At 36.2% G+C, this 25,317-nt stretch overlaps 1 protein-coding gene across 10 annotated transcripts in view; it reads left to right on the top strand.

The window, feature by feature from the left end:
• Positions 1–25,317, top strand: part of LOC129754770 (uncharacterized) — a 601,388-nt gene that overhangs the window by 546,097 nt on the left and 29,974 nt on the right. For all 10 annotated transcript variants that reach the window (XM_055750995.1, XM_055750997.1, XM_055750993.1 and 7 more), the window contains one exon: positions 12,097–13,386. In XM_055750995.1, coding sequence (XP_055606970.1) covers positions 12,097–13,386 — 1,290 coding nt within the window. The remainder of the gene's footprint in view (positions 1–12,096; positions 13,387–25,317) is intronic.

Raw genomic sequence — 25,317 nt, 5'->3', positions numbered from 1 at the left:
GTAGTAAGGAACGGAATTAGGTACCATTGCTGAAATTAAAAAGTGAAAGTGTGGCTGAATCAAAGCAATCGGAAGATTCCCTTTAGTTCTTATTTAAAAAGGGAATTAAAGGGAATCTTCCGATTGCCTAGATTCAGTAGAATTATTCAACCAAGTAGGCTCACAACGCATATTAGAATGAAAATGTGGAGATGATAAAAAAAAAGGTCATCACTTTGAGCGACATTTCCGTTACTTTAACCTAGCCTGATTTTTCCTAATTTTTATTTCACCAGTTCCCTGATTTTTGAAAAAAAAATTTGGCAACCCTGTCGGAAATAATTGAACGTCCAGTGTGTGCGTGTGTCAAATGAACCGATTTTACATCCACTATGAAGAGTGCTAAGTGTTAGTTGTAAACACAAGGCTGCAATGCTATAGAATCCGTGTGGAGCACATCTCTCAGATTTAAGCTTTTCATGTCAGATTAAAGCTTTTTCCTGAGATTTAAGCTTTTTTTCTTTGATTTGAGTTTTAATTTCCTATGCTCTCGAGCAGGGTTGCCAACATTTTTTTTCCAAAATTCAGGGAGCTTCAAAATAAAAATCAGAGAAAATCTGGCTAACAAAAAATGATCGAGCTGAGTATCTTTATTGTCCACCGTTGTAAAATGTGGTGGTACTTATACACAGTTCATAATTCTTTCACTGTCACTTAAACTTTAAACGCGATTTTTTATATTTTTCTATTTATATTTTTTATTCATATTTCTTATCAAAGATAAACCAGCAATCACACGTTTAACTAACGATTCAGTAGTGTATGAAATTTTATCTTTTTGGACTTGTTTTATTCAAACTGTAATATTTGAGATACTAATCAAAGTCATTAGCAAAAATGCTTCACAGTAGTTCTCGCGAAGCTACCTTTCAATATGGCAGATTTCAAAAGTTTTCGTAGCAAAAGATACGCAAGAACAGTTTTGTAAACTTGAAAAAAAAATTCCGATTTCTTTAGACATGTAAACGAATGTTTGCATACGACAATCATTTTTTCCTCCAGTCAGTTAATTTTGATAAAAATACATTTGCCGAAGTTTTTGACTTTGAAACTAGAAAACTGCCACGAAAGTTATAGAAACAACTTCAAAATTTGTATGTATGAATATGTTGTTCAAACTATCAATATTTAAATTGAAAAAAGTTGCGACTAAATCATGTCGGTTTTTGTGTTTTTTTTTGTAATAAAACTGTTTTTACATTGCTCACGCGAGACTAATTATTTTGAACATTATGAAATTGAATGATTGCTAGCCGAAAACATGATGAGTTTTTCCTTTTTTTTCTTTTTCTAGGATATTAACTCTCACGAGTTATTCATCCTCCGATGTTTTTTTTTTTCGTTAAACGTCCAGCTTTTTATAAGCAATTATGTGTTTTTATTTCTACCAGCTCTGGGTTTTGAAATAACTTTTGAAAATAGGCAAAAATTTACTTGAGAAATTTGTTCACTTTTTAGGTAAAACTGTAGAATAAAACATGATTTAAAACTTGAAGTTTTTACGTCAAAATCAATTTTTTTGAAGATCGCAAGAAATTTTTATTTTTCCTCGTTCTTGGTATTCAAATAAAACTTCAAACCGATATGAACACAAGATATGCTTTAAAGTACAGACCCCGTTCGATTTTGCCAACATTCGATTTTGGCAACATCCAAAAAAGTCGTTTTTTTTGTCACTTTTTTATTTTTTATTTTCATTTAAAATTAATCAAAATTTATGTAAAACGTAATATTAGCATGAAATTTTTTAATTCGGCTTATTTATAATAGTTTTAAACTGTAAAAACACGAATTTTTACATGTTTCACTGCTCAAAACTAATATAATTGAGCCAAATGGAAAAATTTCATGCTAATATAAGGTTTTACATCAATTTTGACAAATTTGAAATAAAAATTTAAAATAAAAAAGTGACAATAAAAACTGTTCGATTTTGGCAACATTCGATTTTGGCAACATAAAATTTACGGGCGTGTTGCCAAAAACGAACGGGATCTGTACAAGTTAAAAAGCTTTGCAGTCATCAACAAAGAAGCAAAAAATAATAAAGGGATATCAATGATTGATTTATCTTAAAAATGTTTTTTTAGTCTCCTTATCAGTAAAACTGGATGCAATATACACAATCGGAAAAAAAATCGAGTTCAGCACGCCAAAATCTTCTAAAACCAGTTATATAACATTGATAGAATCCAACAGAGTTTGAAGTTATGGAGTTAAGGTTGGAGTAAGGACGAGCAAGAACCAAATTTCTGTTGAGTTTTGAACCGATCTGTTCAAAGTTCTGCTTACTGGAAAATTGAATTTTCTGTAAATCTCAAAAAATCGGGCTTATTTCCAAAAAACAGGGAAAAAACGTGGCCTTTTAGGTTATCAGACAGGACTTTCAAAAATCAGGTAAATCCTGAAAAATCAGGCACATTGGCATCTCTGCTCTCAAGAAAAAAAAAGCTTAAATCTGAAGAAAAAAGCTTAAAAACGAGATTCACTAACACTTAGCAAATAGATGTTGGTCACACGATACATAGACAAATCCTATATCATTGCATGGGTCTGGTTGTGAAACTTTACTGCACTGAAACTGATTACCATTTATTTTTCTCTCTTTTTTTTTTATTTGTTCACCTTATACTCTACAACATGATACTGGGATACTGTGCGTTGCATTCCGATTTTTTCTGTAATTTTTCAATAAATTAGAACCAACAATATACTATCAAATTCCAAGTAATATTAACTTAAATCATTTTTTCAACGGTGGCGGTCAGCAAAGTTCCGTTTCCAGCGCGATCAAATCGACCAATCCGGCCAAGCGTTGTGATTTGGCTTCAGTCCGCAGCCAATCGCAATCAAGGGGATTTGCCTGAAGCATGACCACTCGAAGGTTGGTCCAATTTGCTGGCAGATTGATGCGACGCAACCGATTCGCTTGTAGCAGAAGATCCTCCAGTTTGGGCACCACAAGCAGCTGGGCCGCGTCGAAACTTGTCAACCGATTCCGGTCCAATATAATGACCCGTAAGCGGGGAAGTACGACTGTACTCAGTGAATATATGCTGGATATTTTGTTGGAATATAGATCCAGTTGATCTAGCCATTCCAAACCTCGAAAATCTTCCAGGTTGACCGATTCGATTGCGTTGAATCTCAACTGCAAGTTGATTAGCCTGGGAAATCGATTCAATCCACTTGGTACAGAGGACAAACTTCCATATTGTAAATGTAATTGCTGCAACTGTGGAAGCTTCCAGTTGGCTAAATCAATCGACTTGAGACTCCAGAGTTCCAAAAACTCTAAACCGGCCATGTTAACTGGCATTGTTTCTGTCAGGTTTAACAATGATTCCTGAATACGCAGCTGAGCCAGCTGGTGCATTTGATCAAAAACGCTCAAATTGATACGAATGAGACCAACCATGTCGATGACGAGTGACTCCAACTTTTTCAGTTTGTTGAAGTTCGGAGGAATTCGCTCAAGCGCAGTCTGCAATACGGATAACTCTCGGAGTTCAAATTCGTCGTCCACATCTGGTATCACTATTTCAATCGGAGCGCCTAGTATGACCTTCAATGCATACAAACTCGTAGGAATATATACGGTTCCTACATCACTCCGTTCGATCAGCAGCTTCGGAAACACCGCAGTCAAGTATTGGTACATGTCCAGGGTCGTTTCCGGTGGTTCGACGTTGTCCAGAATAACGAGGTTTGTGTTGCGATTGATGACATTTTCAGGCCACACAAAGGATACGTTCCACGAATTCTCGATACGATATGGCAATTCGAAGAAGGACATTGAAAGAGGCAGCAAGCTATAAGCAATCTGTTCAATATGTTGTCAATATAAAGTTGTTTCAAAATATTTATCATACCTTGTACAGAAAATTAGAAACCTGCTTCTTCTCATGTTGAAATATGGTAAATAAGCGCACACAAATTACCCTCATCAGAGTGATTGAAACGATGAGCACAAAATTTCAAAATAATTGGCTGGTTTGTGACAAAAAAAAAACAAATCAGCGCCAATTTAATCCAATTGAGAGTATATTACACCCAAAGTAGAGGTTGCAAAATTTCAATGCCGATCGGAGCTAACTGAAGGGTGTTCGGATCAAAAAGTGATCAGACTTATGTAATTGCGTGTAAATCAATTATTTGTTAATTAAAAAGAATCAAAGTAGTTCAATATAAATAAAAGAATAAAAAAAATACTCAGTTGGGTGACCTATTCAGTCCAAATTGGCGAGCTTTTCGTATGACGCCTGTCATCAAATTTTGTACAGTCGTCCTATCCACTTTCTTCGCCGCAGAACGCAAGTTCGCTTTGAACTGCTTCTCGCTGCTAACAGTTTTCGGGTCTTCTCAAGGTTCTGCCTAACGCTCACCCAATATTTTTCGAGTTGGCAAAGTTCTGGTGTGTTGAGCGGATTCTTATCCTAGAACACAACCTGAACGTTGTTAGCTGCATACCACTTCATGGCCTTTTCCCATAGGGGTAGGATGGCAATTTCGGCCAAACTAGCACAGACAAGTCATGTTTTTTTTTTTTTCAGAAAAGGCAGCAAACGCTTTTGAAGACACTCTTTTACGTAAACTTCCTGGTTGACGGTTTCGATTGCAACGAAAATTTCGCTTTTCAAGCCAGGCACAGATACTTAGATTACCTACCTACCTACCTAAGGATCCGGCGCCGATTGACCGACGCATAAGGCTGAGATAAAAGATCTCCACTGCTGGCGATTCGGAGCCAGCGTATTCACTTGCTACCAGCCAACGTTTTCTTCGATGCCCATCTGGATTCCAGTCAAGAGCATTTCTGCAAATCTCGTTTTCATCTCTCCACTTACGTTCATGGATCTCAATTTCTAGAGCTTTTTGATGACACCGGCGATGAAGTTCCACGTTTGAGGTCCAGTTGCCAGGTCATCAAGCGCGTATGATTTTCCGCAGGCAGCGATTATCAAAAACTTGCAGTTTTCGCGTCGTCACCGCATATGTGCACCAAGTTTCGCACCCGTATAACAATACGGATTTGATGTTTGAGTTGAATATTCGGTTTTTAGCAAGGGGCTGAAGAAAGCATGGCGTCCTCATTGCAAAAATTTCAACCAGAGGCAATTTTTTAATAATCCTGAAAATGATATCTGCGGCTCGGGAATGCCAATCAAAGAGATCTTTAGTAACATTAATAAATTATGGTTGAGCACAAAATGCAGAGTTTTCAGCATAATCCTTATTAAAATTGATTTTCAATCTGCAGTATGACAACAACAGATGCGTTTGGCAACCAAAATGTTACCCTATTCCGAGTCTGTTATTGTGCGTTTAGATAAAAAATTTATAAACGCCGTTGGTGAACTGGCATCATGGCTGACTTCCGACCAAAACACATTGAGTCGTTTTATTTAAGCGTGCGCCAAGAAATTTTCAAATCAACGTTGCCACAAATTCATTTGAATCGTTTGTGTACGTCATTCTTGCCCGTAAGAGTATATTTCACGCGACCACAAACGATTGCTGGCGAAAACAGCAAAAGCAACAAAAAACATTTCCACCCCGGCAGAGGGTGGTGGTTTGTACAAAATATTTCGATCCCAACCGATGTTAAGCGGGCCACAGACTACACAACATTTGTACAAATGCGATGAAATTCGATGAAATTTTGTCGCTGTAAGCACGATTTGCATAGTGTATGGCACTGCTTGAATGAGCGCCCAAACGGTTGGAGTAAAATCGGTCGGGATCGAAATATTTTGTACAAAACATTCTCCCAGCCGGGGTGGAGATGGTTTTTTTTTGTTGCTGTTGCTGTTTTCGCCAGCAATCATTTGTGTTCGCGTGAAATATGTTTGTATAGTGTGTGGGCGAGCATAGATCAAACAATCGACGCGGAATCATCGAATTTGTACAGGCCAATTTGTGTAGTCTATGGCCCACTTTACTCAAACCGTTCACAGCGACAAAATTTCATCGCATTTGTACCAATGTTGTGTAGTCTGTGGCCCGCTTAATGTATGTAGAGATAGTCTGGTGGATACAAATTTATGTGTGGCAACGTTGCATATAATACACTGTTATTTTTTTAAACACAACTGTCAAAAGTTCGGAAGTAAGTTCGGGATCGGAAAGCCGGACTTCCGAAGTAAAATTTAGTGCTGGCGCTATAATATGGGGTGAAGTGTTTAATTTCGGGAACCACACTGACATTCTGGTACCAAAAATTTGGTACGGTGCGTTTGTATGCGATTTGACAGCAGGTTCAGTCCTCTGGTTTTTAGTTCGTAGAGAGATCTGGCGTGAGGACCACATGTTTTGAAGACTCGCAAACGCAAATCGGGCTTTCTGATCCGGGTTTCGATGTCCTTCTTGGTACCACCATCAGGCGTAATCTGGCTACCAAGATACTGGAAGCACTCCACTTTCCCAACCTGTTGCCCAGCTACCATGAAATTGGAGGGATTTCGTGTGTTGATCTCCGTCAACTAGGTTTTTCCGACATTGAGACCTGCTGCTTTGGAGCTTTCGGTGAGGTCGCCGAGTTTGCTATGCATATTCGGTTGTGTTTGGTCGAGCAAAACAAACAACTGAATTGTCTTGATTTTCAAAAAATATCAAAATTGTAATTGAATTTACAGTTAAATTATCAGGATATCGTCAGGATGCTAGATTTTGTTTTCATGATAAACGAGAAAATATTTTAGAAAATTCGAACCGAAAAGGTAAACAATCGTGGTTTTTTTGTTTCACGCTTAGTTTATGTTCGTCAAACTTGCTTGAAAATCAAACAGTTTGTTAACTATCCATTGTGAAAAAAACTGATAAAATAAGTAATTTAAAAACTCATTAAGTGAAAAGTAGTTGAAACAAAAACAACGCTGTTGGATTATTTTCGGAGTCTATCAAGATTAAAGTGGGAAAAAAACGTGCCATAAAGGGTGTCCACGATGAAATTGCCACACACAAAATTGATTCGCAAAATAAGAGTTTTCATCCGATTGCCATAAAAATTTCAGCGATTGAAAAATAGTTAATAAATTTCATTTTACCTTTTAACTCGTATTATATTTTCAGTTAATACGCAAATGCCCGCACCTTGGCCTTAACCCCGGCCATAAAATTCTGCACAAGCTGTGAATCATCCGTTTCTTGCATGTAATCCCATACTTTCTTCAGTTCCTCGACTGTCTTCACTGCCTTAGGTCGTTTAAGAAGGTGCTGCTTCATAATCGCCCAGTACTTCTCGATGGGGCGGAGCTCCGGAGTGTTGGGAGGGTTGAACATTTTCGGCACGAAATTGACCTTCTTGTCCGCATACCACTTCAGCACGTCATTGGAGTAGTGGCATGAGGCCAAATCCGGCCACAAGATTGTTGGGACGTTGTGGGCCTTCAAGAGAGGAAGCAGCCGCTTCTGTAGGCACTCTCTCATGTACACCTGTCCGTTTATCGTGTCCTGGGTCACGAAAGGTGTACTTCGTTTCCCGCACGTGCAGATGGCTTGCCAAACCAGGAATTTATTCGCAAATTTGGACATCTTCTGAATGCGGACATGCTCCGGAACGGTGAACTTATCCTTGGCCGTGAAAACAGGTTGTTGTGGATCTGTTTGAAGTCGGCCTTCACATATGTTTTGGCGTCCATTCAACTTTCGTCAGCATGTTGAGGTACAACTTCCTGGCACAGGTTTTGGCGGACTTGTTCTTCACGATTAGGGGCCTTTAGTACCTTGAACGTTCCAAGCTCAGCCTTAGGTTTGGCCTTCTGGACAAAACTTCGGCTTTGGTGCAGCTTCTTAGCCACATCCCGAACGGAGGCGTTCGGGTTTCGGTTGAAGGCCCCAACTACGCGTTTCTGATTTTTGGTGTTGTACGAAATACTTTTCCCTTCACTTCTGGGCTTCCGATCGGTGATCAATCGTTCCTCGAACCGCTTAACCACTTGCGGCACCGTGGAATTCGCGATTCCCAACGTTTTAGCAATGGAACGATGCGAGAGATCCTTGTTCTCGTGATGAATGCGCAAGATTTTATCACTCACGAGCTTTTCTTTCGACTTCATTTCCGCGAGGTTTGATCACAGGACTTTAAAACTTACAGGATGTAAACAATGCACTATGAACTAAATCCACCCAAATTTTCATTAAATTCTACCCAAGGGTTAAAAAGTTAGAGCAATTTCATAGTGTGGCAATTTCATCGTGGGCACCCTTTAAATAATTATCTTTTTTTATTTGGCAAATTAGCGTGCTATGAAATAATGCCGAAATTGGAATTGAAGAATTCAACATAAAAGCTCTGCTTGGAATTGACAGGCGAGTCTATAGGACAACTTGAAACTGGAAGGCGAGTTAAGAGGACAGTTGATGTACTTCATCTAATTGTAAACCGAGTTGGAAGTACAGCTTGAAAAAATAATGATAAAAAAATTTTGAATATCTCATTAAATTGAAAATCAAGCGGGTTGGGAACAGCTTAAGAAATGATTTCATTTTTCTTTTAAAATCATTTTAAACCGTTTGAAATGAAGTCTACATCAAAAATTTAAAAAAAAAATACGATTTCGAGCTTTTTTCACACAAAAACTACTGCGAATTTGTTATTTTATGAAAATAAGGGTGGAGTTATTTTCAAGATTCATTCTAATCAATTTCGAGTTGCGTCATGCTTTTCTAAACCTAAAACGACAGTGTTTCAAATTTTAAAGTTCAGTTCTATGTTTGCTTAGTATATTTTAACTGTTTTTAGTTGTTCCCAATTGCTTTGAACTGTTCCAAGGAAACCTGTTCAGTGTTTTGCTAATTGAAATGGCTTAGAATCAATTCACCAGAGTATGTGTTTTTCCATTCGACCATCTAATTCATCAAAAGATTGAGTCGATTTGAGGTTATTGTTTTCATTTATCAAACTCTGGGGTCTGAAAAGCTTCATTTTGGTTCAAAACTTAGCCATGATTTTTTTCAGAATTTTTAAGTAACGTTTACATGAGTAAATTTGAACTTTTTAGTTTGTATGGGAAAATTGAATAATTTGTGCTAAGAATCAACATCATTTTTGTTTCTTTTGTGAAACCGAGCACACTAATAGTTTTTGTGCCAATTTATAAATTCTCTAAAAGAAATTTTCCGTTGAACAACTTTATCGAAGATCGTATTTTTTTATCATATTAGACAAAAAATAAGATGTTAGATGAGGCATATCTTTTGGCATTGATAAACTATAAATTCAATTGACGTCACTGATGGGTGCCTAGCGAGGTATTGCATGACAATTTTCAACGCAATACTTTTTGAGGCACCGGCAGTGATGTCAATTCGATTTATTATTTTTCAATGTCAAAAGACATGTCCCGGTTACCCAAGTAACATTTAAAGTTTTATAGCAGACTTCCAAACCAAGTTTAGGTTTCATAAGAGGTTTAAAGTATAACAAAACAATCAGTCTTACTTGGGTTATACAGCTAATAACTTTTTGGCCTACACAGCAAAAATTATTTCCTGTAAAATTACGCAAATGTCCTGTAACAAAAAGGAGCAGGACATTTACCGTAATTTTACAGGTCAAAAACATGATTACGTGACATTAAATTTTAGTGTACAACTTCTTTACAGAACATTCGCTGTAATAGCAAATGAATCTTCGTTAACTTTCAAGGAAAACAATTTAAAATTACAGGTTTTGTTAATTACAGGTGATTTATTTTAAAGGTTGCAGTTTTCAGTGACACGTAGTAGTCAAAATTTGTTTCTGTGTATAAAAAGTTTAAAGCTGTTCCAAACTGTTTTATTCTGTAATCAGATAAGTTCAGTTTTATGTTTGCTTCGTTTATTTTAGCTGTTTTAAGTTGTTCTCAATTGCTTTTAACCTTTTTGAAAACAAAGCTGTTTTGCCAATTTCTGTTCCCAACGACTTAGAATGAATTAACGAGTGCCTAAGTGTATTTTTATTCGGCCAGCCAATGGATCAACAGACTGAGTCGATTTGGGGTCATTTTTGAATTTCTCAAACCATGGTGTCTAAAAAGCTTCTTTTTGGCTCAAAACTTATTCATTTTTTGCCAAGTTTTTAAGCAACGTATACATGAATAAATTTGCATTTTGAGGTTTGTATGAGAAAAATTGAATATTTTGTACTGAAAAATCAATTTCAATTTTATTTGTTCTGTGAAATTTATTAGATGTTGTTTGGCTTTTTTTGGCAATGAAAACTTTAAATTCAATTGACATCACTGATAGGTGCCTGGCTAGGTATTGCATGACAACTTTAATGCAATACTTCGTGAGGCATCAGCAGTGGTGTCAATTTAATTTATTGTTTTTCAATGTCAAAGGACATATCTCGGTCAAACAGCTAACAGCTTTTTGGCCTCATAAGATACGAAGTTGCGGTCTTGAACGAAGTTGTTCAGGGGAAAATTTCTTTTGAGAATTTATATATTGGCCTAAAAACCATTAACATGCTCGGTTTCATAGAAGAATCAAAAAAAGATGTTAATTTTTCAGTACAAAATATCCAATTTTTCCACACAAGCTCAAAAGTTTAAATTTACTGATTTAAACGTTACTCAAAAGTTCTGCAAAAATATTATTGATGAGTTTTGAATCAAAACGAAGCTTTTTAGACCCCAGAGTTTGGAAAATTCAAAAATGACCTCAAATCGACTCAGTCTAATAAATCCATTCAAAATCTGAACTTTTTTCATGTTACTTGCTACATTTTATCACTTGGCTGCTTGATTTTCGAAAAAATCTGTTGCTTTTTAAGTGGCTTTGGGTGTTCCTCATGAAAACAATATGTTTTTAATAAGTTTTTTTTTTTTGTTCTAGTCCCGTTTTGCTTTACGCTTGAAGGTTGAATTTTTATTTTTAACTCTTTATTTGAGTAAAGTAAGGTTCCGAACGTAATTGTTAAGATATTTTGATTAGGATTCTGTTTTTATATTTTATTTTGCCATAAGCTTCATTTTGTGTTACCTGATGTGTGTTTGTGTCATTACTATGCGAGTTTAGTGTCTAAAATCTGAATCTAATCTAAAATTTTTTTTTAATGAAGACATCCTAAGCTTCGTAAACATAAATAATGCTAGATGTTACATCCGAAACAATATGTTCAGAATAGTAGCATAAAAAATTCGAAACCACAATTCAGGGTAAGGTTGCCAGATTACCCTATTTTATACAGGTTTACTCGGATATTGAATATTAAATTTTGGGAAAAGTTGCTCGGATTTTATTGGAATGCCTGGATTTTGTCCGGGATCATTCTTATTTGCATTCTAAAATCAAACTAAAAATAAAAACAAATTGTGTTGAAAACAATTTTATTTATGTGTCCAAAACGAAATTGTTTGAGCAATTTTCATAAAAATAATCTTGTTAAGTTTTTGAAAGCCTAAAATACGTTTTAAAAGCTGCTAATAAATAACGAAAAAAAATCAAATTTGTTTTATCGATTTGTGATTCCTAGGTTTTGTCCAGATTTGCCCGTATATTGCTCAGGTTTTAATTAACAATTTTAAAATCAAGTGCCTGGATTCTGCCAGGGTTTTTGAAAAACTAGCCCGGATCAGTCCGGCCCGGATACGTGCTGAAACCAATTCTGGCAACCTAAGTTTTGGTGTTTTGTCAAATCCAATCATTCGTTTAATTTTTGTTAGATGTTCCAATGTAATCTTTCAAGATTTCAATGTTGTAAATTTGAATTCCTCAATGTCCAACATATTCATTCGCACAGTACAAAAAATTAATGCACTTAACTTTCGGTAAAGGTAACGTTTTATTTGACACAAAGTGGTTAGTTTACGAATAAAGAAAATGTCTAAATTTTTTTTTTAAATGTTCAACTGATTTTGTCAAAGTTTTTCGTTTTAATATGGGTTACAACTCAAAAATCCTCATATCTTTCTTTTTTTTAACAACCTACTTCTGAGAGGGAAGTGTGTCTCAGCTCAAATTTCTTAATCTTTCTTCCCTCTTCTGCTGCCCCAACTGTTGTATGGAAATCAACCCCTCTCGGAAAAACCTGTGAATATTCCCTCTACTTCGGGACACTTATTTCATTAGTCACCTGTTCACCCCCCGCCAAGTATCACTTCCACTAGCACTAGCAGCAGTAGCTCTCCCAAGACAAGTGGGGGCGGCGACGTTGGCGGCGACAAGAAGGGATCGGCCATGGCGGCGGCACTTCCGACGACCGATTCCCACAGCAAAAAGGGTAAGAAGCTTGATGGTCATCAATCTGCGGGGGCCAAAACTCAAACCGAATCGAACGACCAGTTCGATTTTACTCAGGCCGATATACGGGAAAGTGTCTCGCAGCTGGAGTCAACGATTAGCAAGACCATTGAGAACAACGAGGAACTGAAGAAGGAGGAGGAGAGTTTGCTGGCGAAGAAAGCTTCCAAACACAAGAAGATCGATATCGAACGGATAGTGGAAACCGAGCTGATGCTTCCGGATATTGAACAGATGAAGAGCGGCCGGGATGTTTTCCGGGACGACTATGTGATAGAAGATGTGGCGGTGACGCCCACTGTGAAAAAGCACTTTGCTACGAAGACGACAACCCGGATGCCAATGACGACATTGAGGACGTTGAGTAGTAGTAAAAAATCCACACCCTCATCTTCCGCCACGACCGAAACCACAAGTAAGTTCATCAAAAGTTCATCAACAAGTTCCCGGGGCTTGACAACGATGATGACCAGTTGGCCCAGCACAGCATCGACCAGTAAAATCTCAAAAGTTGAGCCCACCACCACCCCTCGAAGCACTTCCGCCACGACGCCGGAAACGAGCTCAATCAATTCTGTTGTCTCTTCCTCCATTGATGACGATTCGTCTAAAGAGGATAATTTATCCAATCAAGGGCTCTCACCTGACACTAAATCGACACCAATCAGCTCAACGACTACGAGGAGGACGGCAACGACAACAGAAAAGATGACGACGACGCCGAAGAGTACCACAAAAAAGGCGGCAACGACCACAACTGAGGTCACAACGACGACCACAAGAGCTAGCACAACTCCTCCTCCAACAACCACCACCACTTCCGTCGCGACGCCATCAACTGACGCCGCCGCCGCCGCCGCCCCCACCCAACTGGAAGAGTTTAAAAAAGAAACAGTCGAAGAGGTGTCCACCATTTCTGCCTCTAACAATCCGGCCGTCGCCGTTGGCCATCAGGGACCGGCTATCACTCGGTCTTCCGGTGGCAGCTCCAGTCCATCAACAGTCGCCACTAACCAACATCCTCCAAATAGTAAACAAAACTATATCCTTCAACCACCCTTACTAACCACAATTCCGACCGATGGTGGCGCCAGCAGCAACATCAATAGTCGACAAGAGGTAAGCATCCCCCCCGCTACTCGTGTTATGGTCCTTCTTCTTTTCGGCTTTCTCGGTTTCGTACCATTCTTCTTCGGTTTAAACGAAGATTTTCATTTTCTGCGTTCAGTTCAGTTTTTTCCCCTTCCGGTTTGTTGCCGACCATAACGAGCTGTTTTTTTATGTTCTCCCCCCGTTTTTTCTTGCATTTTTAAGCGTGTGCGAGTGATTAGCGGCTTATCTCTTTCGTTTCGGTTCGATTTTTTTTTGTTTTGGTTGGTTTTGTTTTCCCTGGAAGCTTCATTTAGTCTTCTTGTTGAATCAAGATTTCTTCCATTTAAGTTTTAAAGTACCCTGCGTCTCCACCAAAAGCTCTTCGAGGCTTCTTATGTTGTTTCCATTTTTGACGGCCGTCATTTTTCAACCAAAAACCCAGATAATAATCCACTAAATTAACTGAAAACCTCTAAATATTGCAGCTTCATTGCTTCTACCGATGAAATAAGCCTTAGAATGATGTTTTGTACTCTTTAACTCTCCTTAAGAAAATATATACCAAATCGTAGCTGGAAAATGTATGAAACAATGCACAAAATTTTCTTTTGATCAGCTTATAAGTTGAAGTCTAGTGCTCAGGAAAACCGTTTACGAAACTGTTTTGTACCAGTCATGGCCGTAGGAACGGGGTGGGAGGAGGATAACACCCCCCCCCCCCTCCTCCCCATGACTGGCTATGAAAAGCACCGAGGTATTCTACTCTACACTCAACATTTAAACTTCTCAACTAAATTTGGTGATTGAGTAAGACTATTCAAGAGTTACAATCTTAACTCAGAACTGATGTCAAAACCTTGAAAAGTTATCCCAGTTTTAGCATTCTGCTACAGTTTTTTTAAAAATAAATTCTCACTGGCTGAAAGAAATTCTGTTCTGAATATTAAATTTTAAATAAGAATAATCTCATTTCGGATGTTCTGGTACCATATTATCATACATTTTATTCGTGCTTTTCGAAACTCATACGCATTTTCAATATTCGGGTAACAATTTTCCGAATATACTTAGAAAAGAAACCACCCTGACTTTCTGTTTCATATCCGTATTAGAAGTTCTTAAACTTTGTTCTTACGCAGAATTAAAACACTACAAAGCCTCAGAAAACTAAGAATCAGCTTAATTATTCGAAATTCATAAAATGTGATGAATCTGATTCAGATTGATAAGTCGGGTTGAAACTAAATAATCAAAATAATGAATTGAAATTAGATCCCAAAACATCATAACTGAAGTTGATTCATGTTTCAGGGCTCAAAAACAAATTTCACTTCTTGGCTCATGTTTAAAATTGTGATCTGAAATTAAGATTCCTAAATCGTTATTTTTTGTATATTTCAGAAATTGTAGTAAAATTCGGGGAAAAGATTAAAAATTCAAATTTTTATTTCAGTTCATAATTCTGATTGAGAAATAATAGTTAAAATTCAGATTCAGTACCTACATGAGTTTACAATGAATATAAAAATATTAGGATGACTATTTCGATAGAAAAACTAAAATCGCATAAATTGACGACTTATAATTTTGTTAGTTGATTCAGTTTCAAAATTTGGAATTGTTTATCAAAAGTCAGTTTGTATACAGCTTAAAATCACAAGCTAAAAATAACAAGTGGCAATTTGAGTTTTTTGCAAGTTTTGTTTTTTTTTTTTTTTGAAAAACACTGATTAAAAAAAACCTTTACAGGATTTCAAAAATATAATTGATTCTTTATGAAAAATATTAATTTTTAACGAGGCATGTAATCTTCACGCAAAAAATTCCACAGAAAATTGCATACTGTCTTAATATATTCTTCAACAGTAAATATATTATCTACAATCGTCTTCCAAATATTTGAACTTGCTCAAGAGTTCGAAAGAATAAATTTTATTTTCAAGAAATTGAATGCTTTCTTTAAATTCTTTTATTCTTTGCTTAAATCAATTAAGCAAAATCTACCAGCCTCTTCGAAAAAAAATCAAAGATTTTCCCCATCGATGAAGATAAGTTCCCTTTTTTGTTACTTACACTTAATTATACAAATAGGGTTTAACATATTCAAGAATTCAGAACGTTTTTCCAAAAGTAACTATATAATGCGAAAAGCTTTCAATTTCAAAAATACTTAAAATGAATAATCACATAGTACTTACTGAACAATTTTTTTTTAAGTTTTTTATGCTTTGTTGGAGCAATATTGTCAAAACAATCTGTCACCAAAGTAATTTGGCCTCAGTAACAAAACTAGAACCCAATTTGTCTTCTGCATATTATTAACCCTCATCCACCCCTGAAATTTTTACCCGATACAGTGTAAATTTGACACTCCTGGCTAAAACAAATATATCTCCTTTGTATCTCAACCAATTTTTTCAAAAACTATAGTTTTGGAAACCTTGTAATGTTACTCAAATATAATTTCCAGACATTATTAACCTGCAACACTTCAGTTTTCCGTTATTTAAAGTCTAAGGAAAAAATTCGAAAAAACATGCTTCGGAAAAAAGACTGTAGATCAGTTACAGAATGCTCATAAAGATTTCACTTAGTTTTCATGAATGCTGAAGTTAGAAACAATACGTTACACATAATGATATATTTTTTTGGAACTGTTTAAGATCATGACCACAAAAATGTAAAAAAGTGGTGTAAATGAATCATCAAATATGTTTAAGTTACACTGGATGAATTTTAAAAAGAGGATTGAAAAGTTGACGTAAATTGGCACATTTTTGGATTTTTAGATTTTCAAAAGTATTTCGAACTTTTTGTCAATTTGCAATTTCTCAGATTTCCTTGCACATAAATTCAACTTTGTACTGGATTTTGAGTACATTCACGCAAAATATTCGCAATAATTTTTTTTTTTCATTAAAAGGAAAATTTCATACCGGTTCTAGTGGTGGTTTTTGAGTTACATTACGAGTTTTCCAGAACTATGAATTTTGTAAAAATCAGTTGAGAAACAAGAAAGAAATAGCGGTTTTGAGCGAGGAGTGTAAAATTGACATTCAAGGTCTTATTTGAGAGTTTTTTTCCTGGGCATTCCAGGTACGTCAATGAAAAGAGAAACGATGCTAAATTAAAGATTTCAAAAATTTACTCGGGGTTCCGGAAGATTTTTTTTTATTTGGATGCACCCGAATAAAGTCACAAGCCACCAAACTTCCAATAGTGCCAAATTGACACTCAAGAGCGGATTCAGGTTAACTTCCAAACAGTTGAGTAAAAAATGAATACATTGATCAAAATGAATCCTACAGCACTGCAAGTTTTCGATCTTTCAAGAAGATTACAAATAATTTTTTCTCAGTTAAAAAAAAAAGTTATAATCCTATTTGTTTGAATTTTTCTGCAAATTATTTATTGCCTCTTTTATAAAATATCCTAAGCAACATTTATGGCTTCAAACCCAAATTGAAGAAAAATTGTTATTGTGTTTTTTTCCCATGACATGGATTATCGTTAAAATATCTTCTAATCGAATATTTATATAAGGTCGGAACAAATATCAAATTCTACTTTTGTCACACCCTCACTCCCTTTCAATTTTTCCTGAAGCGGGAAATAAGTAAAGGTTTCGGTATTTCATTGGAAAATTTTATAAACTTTACGAAAATTCAAAAAGTTAAAAGAGTGAAAGTCAAAATTAAGAATATGAGAATTGAATTCGAGATTTTTTAAATTTTCGATTCAAATAGAGTTACTTTGTTTCGATTTTGTACATTATACTTGGATTGTATACAAGTCAATTGCACGCCAGCTTTTGTTAAATATTTTCAAATTTATTGCGAAGTTGAATTATTTTTTATTAATCTCCGGCCATTTTCTGTTCCAGCCTTATTGTGTTCAAAGGGGAGAATAAAGAAAAATGGTCCCCTCTTCTTATTTTAATCATATCTTTTTGGGAAAATTTAGCAGGTCTTTTGCATTTTCTGACATCGAATCATTTCAAGTTTCTATGCTCCAAAAGTTAAAACGATGCATGAACTCGAAGATGAACCAGGAGACTTTTCGTGAGACGAAAAAAATTGTGATATTTTCTAAGTTACAGGAGACTTGATCCTTCACTAAAGCAGACTTCATCCTTAATTCAAGATGCCCTGAACCTACGTACATTTTTCTAGAACGTTTGATATTTTGATGTTTCGAGATACAGCGAATGAATCAAGTATCATCATTCTCCCCTATTGATTTAACGGTTCATGTTAAGTTATTTCAGGTCCTCTTGCGGTATTATGCGCAATATTTATGAAAAGTTCGTTAGGTTTTTTAACAAAGCAAATACGGTTTTCTAAGGAATTAAAAAAAAAAGTTATGGGAATTGTTTATCGAGAACCCTGCAAAGCCGATTGAATTTTTTGTTAGCTGCTTATAATTTTTATGATAATGAAAGGTTTCATAATGTCAAATCATAATAAAATCTCAATTGAAGTTTGTGCAGATTTTTCCTGTGATTACAAAACAATTGATATTTTTCAAACTGTTTGCTGATATCCAAAATATTTTTCCTAAAAAAAATTTTTTAATTTTCGAATCCCAAAAAAATATTTAACATAATATTTTTTCATTGGCCTTCCTTAAATTATTTTCATCATATTCATGGTTTAAATGCAAACATCATTCAGAGTGAATGTGAAAATATTTGTTTATTCAACAACGATTCTGAATTCTAGGTTTTCGATTGAAATATTGGGATAAAGATTTTGTAATTAAAAAATAATTTCACTTAATATTCCAAAACAATGTATTCTTAACCCATATGGTAATAAATAATAAATAAAGTAATAAATAAAGTAATAAATAAATTAATAAATAATAAATTATTTAAGTATTCAAAAACTGAAATAGCTATTATAAATAAACCCCTAAATAAAATCCTTTTTGATTTTTTTTATTTTGAAACAACTGATCAAAAACTAACAATTCGTTTATCTTTCCTCAGAACCGTTTGTAAGAGGTAATTTCTCACTTGTAGGAGTTTTGTGTTTTCGAGAAACGTTCATATCAAACTTTATTAAATTTTGTAACAAAGTTTTATAACACGCTACCAAAATCTTTTAAAACATTCAATGTATCTTGGATAAAATTTTAGTAGTCTTTTTATCACGAGAGTAAGTGAAAGGTTTGCAAAGTTTAGCAAGTTTAAATTGTTCGATTGAAATATCTGAAAAATTCAAAAGGAAATGTTTTCAATTTCATTCAAGAAAATTAACTTAACTTAAAAATAACTTAAACGATCAATAAAAAATAGTTAAAGGTTTGCTCTTTTACAATTTTCGATTGAACTTTTTGTTCAATATTCAATGTTCAATTTTTACACAAGCAAAGATATAAATCAAATCTTAAGCACCGCTCTGATGTATTTTTCGGTTGGTTCTTAAAACTTTCTTCTCCTTAGATCAAGATCGAGATTCAAAGAACATACTTTCACTTGTGCGATGAAGCAGATGTTTTGAATCGTTTTGTCAGAAACTGTTATGGTTTTTTGAAGTACTTTCGGGTTTTGTGTTTCAAGACTAACGAATTTTGGCCCACATTCAAATATTATCTATTTTCATTGTAGTCACAACTTAAAAATAAAAGCTGACCAAAACAGATTTGTGTCTAAAGTATTTTAAAACATCATTTGTTGCCGAAATTTAAGATATTTCAAATCGTTTAACAATTTAAGACCTCATATTTCATATGTGTGATTCATGTATCAGAATCTTCTTTCTATTCAAGTTCTGGACAGCACTTCGTTTCTGAGCAGGTCTAGAAGGGATCAGCGGCAGATATTTTATGCCCTATACAAGTTTTCAAAAGGGGAAACAGTTTTCAGTTTCAAAATACTTTGAGATTTAAATTCAGATTCAAAGCTAAAATGCAGACTTAGAGGTTATATTCAGATAACAATTTGAATTCAAGTTTTAAATTCAGATGTAATGGGTTTTTGAAATTAGACACTTAAAATGTTGTTATTTTATTAATCTAATCGAAAAAATCGCTCCACATTTTCGATTAACAGGTTCTGATTATCTCGTCTATTGTGTGGACAAGTTCCTTGTTCCCTAAAACGGAACCGATTCCACAATACCAACCCTTTTCCCGGCAAACTTTGCCTAATTTAACTAACCATCCGCATTATAAACGAATAAAGTTCTCCCATATTGCCGATTTGCTTCCACATCAGACTACCCCCGTCAGAAAATACAAACAAAGAAGCAAACGAGGAAGCTTCCTGATGGTGGCTGACAGAATAACATTATTTCTCAAAACATCCACCCTCCACCCACAACCCACCCACGCACTGGCAGGTGGATCGAATTTGGTTCGTTTTCCGCTTTGTTCCCGGTATCATTTTGAATTCAGCTTTTTCGATTTTTCCCCCTAGTTTATTTACTTTTTGTTATTTCCGTTGAAAAGGTGTGCTTGCTTCTCGCGGTTGTTTCCAGATGAAATTTCCGCCAATTTTTCTGCCGATAATTTCCTTCTTATTTTGGGATTCATGGCGGTGGGCGCAACGGGAGTGATTACCTTGTTATTATAATTGCTTGCCTATTCTTGTGTTTTTTTAAATTTCCATTTTTTTTACTTCCCGAAATAAGAGTAAAAGGCTTGATGCATTTTTTGCGAGAAAAAAAGTATTTTTAGCTTGAAGTTGAACTTTTGGTTTTACCTTACCCAAAAAATGGTACATTCAAATATTCTGTTTGATTTTTGGATTACGAGACACACAAACATGCTTGCTAAGCGCACCGAAGGCAGAATGATTTTATTTTCTTTCGTTTTTTTTTCTTACAAACCATACATATCTAATCGTATATAGCCATATGCAAATGTTGAACTAATCTACATATCCGAGAAAATTGTCGCAGCAATTGAGGCACCTGCTAACTAGTCATGAAACTGTGCAATATTTTCGAAGGGATTTTCGTCGCCGTTTAGCTAGATTATGTTTCTACCTTCGTAAAGTTCTAAAAAGAGGCGCTCCATAATTGGTTGATATTTTTCATCATTCCGACTGTTGATTTAAGAATTCTTAAACCAATACATAAATACACCTGTGATCATAGAATCATTATAACGACAAAAACAAACAAGAATAGATGAACATCAGTTAAACTCCTAATCGAACCACTCCATTATTTTTTCCATTAATAGCTAGCACTACGAAGATACACTATTTATATTTACTTGAAATAATTTGTTCTTTTTAATGGACACTTTTATTCACGAAAAAAAAGCTTATTCAAATTTCTCCAGCTTGATCTATTTAGCTCTTAAAAAAAAATAAAAGATGCAATTTTCAAAATATAATCGAAAAACCCAACTGTAAATAAAATAAACAGTGGCTGAAAGTGTCTCTAAAAGAGATGTAATAAATTATCAGTGACATCTACATGGTTATTTTTGCTCGTCTGATTCTATAAACTATATTGTCTGATCACACTGACAGGACATTTAGAACAAAAATTCGACCATTTTCTGGGTAATTCTTTTTATCCAATTTTGCAGGTTCGCAATACCGACGGTAGGTGGCGAACCTACCATTTTTTCGATACAAATGCCCTGTAGGAAAAATTTACCTGTTTAGCCCGATTCTATCGTAGGAATTGGCGATTTTTTTTAAACTTTGGAGGCACTTTCTAACTGGGATAGCATTTCTTCAAATCGATCGAAGCGCACTCTGGAATCGATATTGCGTACTGTTGAAAAAAAATATCCAACAAACGAAATCGAGTGTCCAGTCAGTATGGTCAGTGCTATATGTGTGACAAGACATCTTATTGAATCGTTGTGCATTCATACATATTCTTTTCTGTATTGATGGGTTACGCTTTTTGGATCAATAAGTACAATGCAGGAATAGTTGCTTAAACGTTATACCCTTACTTTGACTCATTTTCTTGATTTCCGACTCAGGAAACACCCAGCTCAACTTAGCTCAATTATTCAGCCATGATCCTTACCAGGTTTTGTCAAAGCTGTCAAGCACCGATATTACTAAAAAAAATTCAACTCTTGCGAGTTAGATTATTTGATTAACTGAAGTTCGAAAACACAGGCGTAAAGGGTGATATGGTCAAAATTTGGTCAAGGGAAAACGCGTTTAAATCGGTGAAATCATTTATTTAAAAAATCAAATTAAATTACTTTTTCAAGTTTAATTAGTATAAAATTGAAGAAAAATATTCAGTTAGGCTTCCGCTTTTCCAAATCCGAATTGCTGGGCCTTACACTTAACCCCTGCCATCAGATTTTGTACAGCCACCTTGTCCACCTTCTTCGCCGCAGAAAGCCAGTTTGCCTTGAACTGTTGCTCGTCCTTAGCAGTTTTTTGGTCTTCTTTAGGTTCCGCTTGACAATATCCCAGTACTTCTCAATTGGGCGGAGCTCTGGGGTGTTGGGAGGGTTTTTTGGAACCACCTGCTCGTTGTTGGCGGCGTACCTTTTTACCGTAATGGCAAGATGCCAAATCCGGCCAAAACAGTATGGAACAACCGTGTTTCTTCAGGAAAGGCAGCAGACGTTTTTCAAACACTCTTTCACGTAAATTTCTTGGTTGACAGTCTCGGAAGCTATGAAAATGCTGCTTTTCAAGCCACAGGTACAGATGGCTTGCCAAACCAGATATTTCTTCGCGAACTTTGACTGTTTCATGTTCTTGAAAATATCTGCTACCTTTCACCTTCCTTTCGCAGTATAAAACTCCTGTCCCGGGAGCTGCTTGTAGTCGGCTTTGACGTAGGTTTCGTCGTCCATTACCACGCAGTCAAACTTCACCAGCATCGTCGTGTACAGCCTCCGGGATCGCGCTTTGGCCGTCGTATTTTGTTTATCATCGCGATTTGGAGTCACTACCTTCTTGTAAATCGATAGTCCGGCTCGTTTTTTAGCTCGATGCACGGTTGTAGACGATACACCCAGCTTATTTGCGGCATCTCGGAGAGAGAGGTTAGGGTTTCGCTTGAAACTACTGGCAACTCTCTTTGTCGTCTCAGCGGCTTCCGGTTTTCGATTTCCCCCCGATCCAGACTTCCTGGCTGTCGACAACCGTTCCCCAAACACTTTAATAACATTTGTAACGGTTGATTTGGCAAATTTTAGCGATTTTGCCAGCTTTGCGTGCGAGTAGCTCGGATTTTCGCGATGCGCGAGCAAAATTTTGATGCGCTGCTCTTCTTCCTTGGACGGCATTTTGACAACTGAAGAGTGAATTCCAAAATCAAAATAGGAGCAACATTCTACACACAGATACCTTCAAAATGAGGGGTGATCAGGTTTTTTAAATGCCAAATTGAAAGAAATACGTCAAGTTGGTATTGGCCAAATTTTGACCGTATCACCCTTTAGTGTGTGAGTCTTTTTTGTGAATCCAAGGCTCACCCGTATACATTACCACTGTATGCGATCTATCTGTACTAAAATCCATTCAGGGCACTCAGCAAAAACATCGCACCATATTCGGTGATTGGACGGATGCAGGCTTTATATTTTCATTAACACAGATGGATGAGAACCCCAGTTTTGGCCCGCAATACTACGTAAAAAGTTAATTTATGGAGCGACTATCTGCTTCAAATAGCGAACATAACGTTTCCGAGATAGAGTTGATGACAAATATAGACCCAGGAACTTAGCGTTGCATTTGTGAGGCATTATTGATGACAAGTTTAGGAATTCATGTAGGTTTTCGGCTGCTGTATTTTGCCGGAGAGACTTCTAGCTCAATGTTGGCTAGCTCTGTCACTACTCATTTCAGAAAATTTTTAAGAACAACTTCACTTTCCTCTTCATCATCTCCAACCGTCATTTGTGACCTATCGTCGGCAAAATCCACAATCATGAGTTCAGGATTTTGTGTATTGCTTTTAAATGTATGATTGATGAATACATTGAAGCATAAAGGACTAAGGGCCGACCCCTTGTGGTAACCCCCTCCATGTAGTTCGTGTCAGAGTCATAGAAAGGTTAAGTTCTATGCACAAAGTACATTCTCTGAACAGGAAATACGCGATCCGAACTAATTCAATCGGAATCAGCCATCTAAGCAACTCATCCACCAGTCGATTTATGTTGACATAATCATAAGCACTTCGGATGTCCAACATACAGAATAAGGTATGTTTTCGGTTTTTATGGCCTTGCGAGAAGTCTCAATAACCTTGAATAGAGCATTTTAATTCTTTTTCCTTTGGGGAATGCACAAATTTCATCTGCAAAGAACATGCTCGATTCCATATGCCTCTCCATCCTTCCTTTCACCACCAATTTGAAGATTTTTCTAAAGCATAACGACAGAACGATTGGTCGATATGATTTGGCAACGTTCCTTTTTTGCCCAGGCTTCAATATTGCCACGATTTGGAACATCTTCCAACCGACTGGAATATCTCCTGTAGCAAAGATAATGTTTTAGATGTTTAGTTTAATTCTATTGGCTGAGAGTGGCAGATTCCCGAAGCTTAATCTTTACTCTCTTGAAAAATAGTATCATGGTTATTGAAAAAAAAAATATGTTCTGCAAATTTCTTCAACATTGTCTTAACTAGGTCCCGTGCTGAAGCTGGAGCCAACCTATTGAGAACCTCTTCAGCTAATGTAGGGTCTCGTATCCGGTTGGTCTCTACATTTTTCCCTTTGAACTTTCTCGCCATACTCCATAGTGTTGGTAACGAGGTATCACTGTCAATCGAATCGTCAAAAGCTGCTCCGCAAATCGGTTTTCTTCGTTTTCACTAACACTTCAAATTTTTCTTCGGATCTTTTATACACTACGGATTTTTTTCACCAAACTTGAAACATAGCCTTTAACTCAATACTCTTGAGAGACTACACTTTGAGTGCAGCACAAGTATGAACACTGCAGCGTAGCTCCAAAACCAAATCCCGGCATCGTTACACGAGATGTCTATGTATCGTGTGACCAACATCTTTTAAATAAGTCTCTCTCGTTTTTAAGCTTTTTTGCCTTGAGAGCATAGCAGATGAAAGCTCAAATCTGAAGAAAAAAGCTTAAATCTGTCAAAAAAAGCTTAAATCTGAGAGATGTGCTCAACGCGGTTTGTATAACGTTGCCGGGATCTGTCCAAACCACGATCTACTCGAGGAGTAACTTTATCATACATACTTAAACCTTGGCAATATTCTAGGCTGGCTCAAGAGTCGGCAATAAATAACGATTGAAGGTATAGTAGCTTAGCTCTACACAACGAAAGTACGCTTCTAGGCAGCGATGAGCTTCTTCCAAACCATCTTTCTCGTTGCTCTTCCAGCTGGACCTCCGGTTGACGACAGTGCTTAAGGTAGCTCTCTTATACCGAAATTCTGATGAGTTACTAATACAGTGCTCTCTTACTGGATGCCAACGAAGTTCTGGCTAGACTTGGTACCTGTAACTGCATGATAAGAGTAACCATGTTGAAGTTTATATTCACTTTGTATAGTATAGTTTGTTAGGGGTCACCATCGTTTGAGCTTTTTTGTAGAAAATATCTACACATCGTTCTTGACAATCATGGAGAACGCTATCATTTGATATGAAAGCGAAAAAATGTCTTACGAAATTTGGATCTTTGTAGTGGTGATTGCACGAGCAAAGAAAATGATAAAAGCAGGCTGTGCGACTGTCAAAGAAAATGTCGATGGTTTACAATCTGGTCAAAACAGTTGATCTCTGTCTCCATGGAGTCATAATTAAGCAACTCATTGAACTAGCTATTGATCGGCTTATCAATAAGCAAATACCGAGTTTCATCGACCTCAACAAGTGATCAGTTGAGTGTGATCTTCACAAAAATATCAGGGTAATAAGTAGATAGGGTCAAATAAACCCTTCAAAAGATTAGACTTGCAACTTCGTCAATTAGCTTCTTATGGAAGTATCAACTCGAAAAAGTGAAACCTCGGATAACATGGCATGATAGA

This window comes from Uranotaenia lowii, chromosome 3 (genome assembly GCF_029784155.1).
Source record: "Uranotaenia lowii strain MFRU-FL chromosome 3, ASM2978415v1, whole genome shotgun sequence".
Taxonomy (NCBI): Eukaryota; Metazoa; Arthropoda; class Insecta; order Diptera; family Culicidae; genus Uranotaenia; species Uranotaenia lowii.
This window is presented reverse-complemented; position numbering and strand designations above follow the sequence as displayed.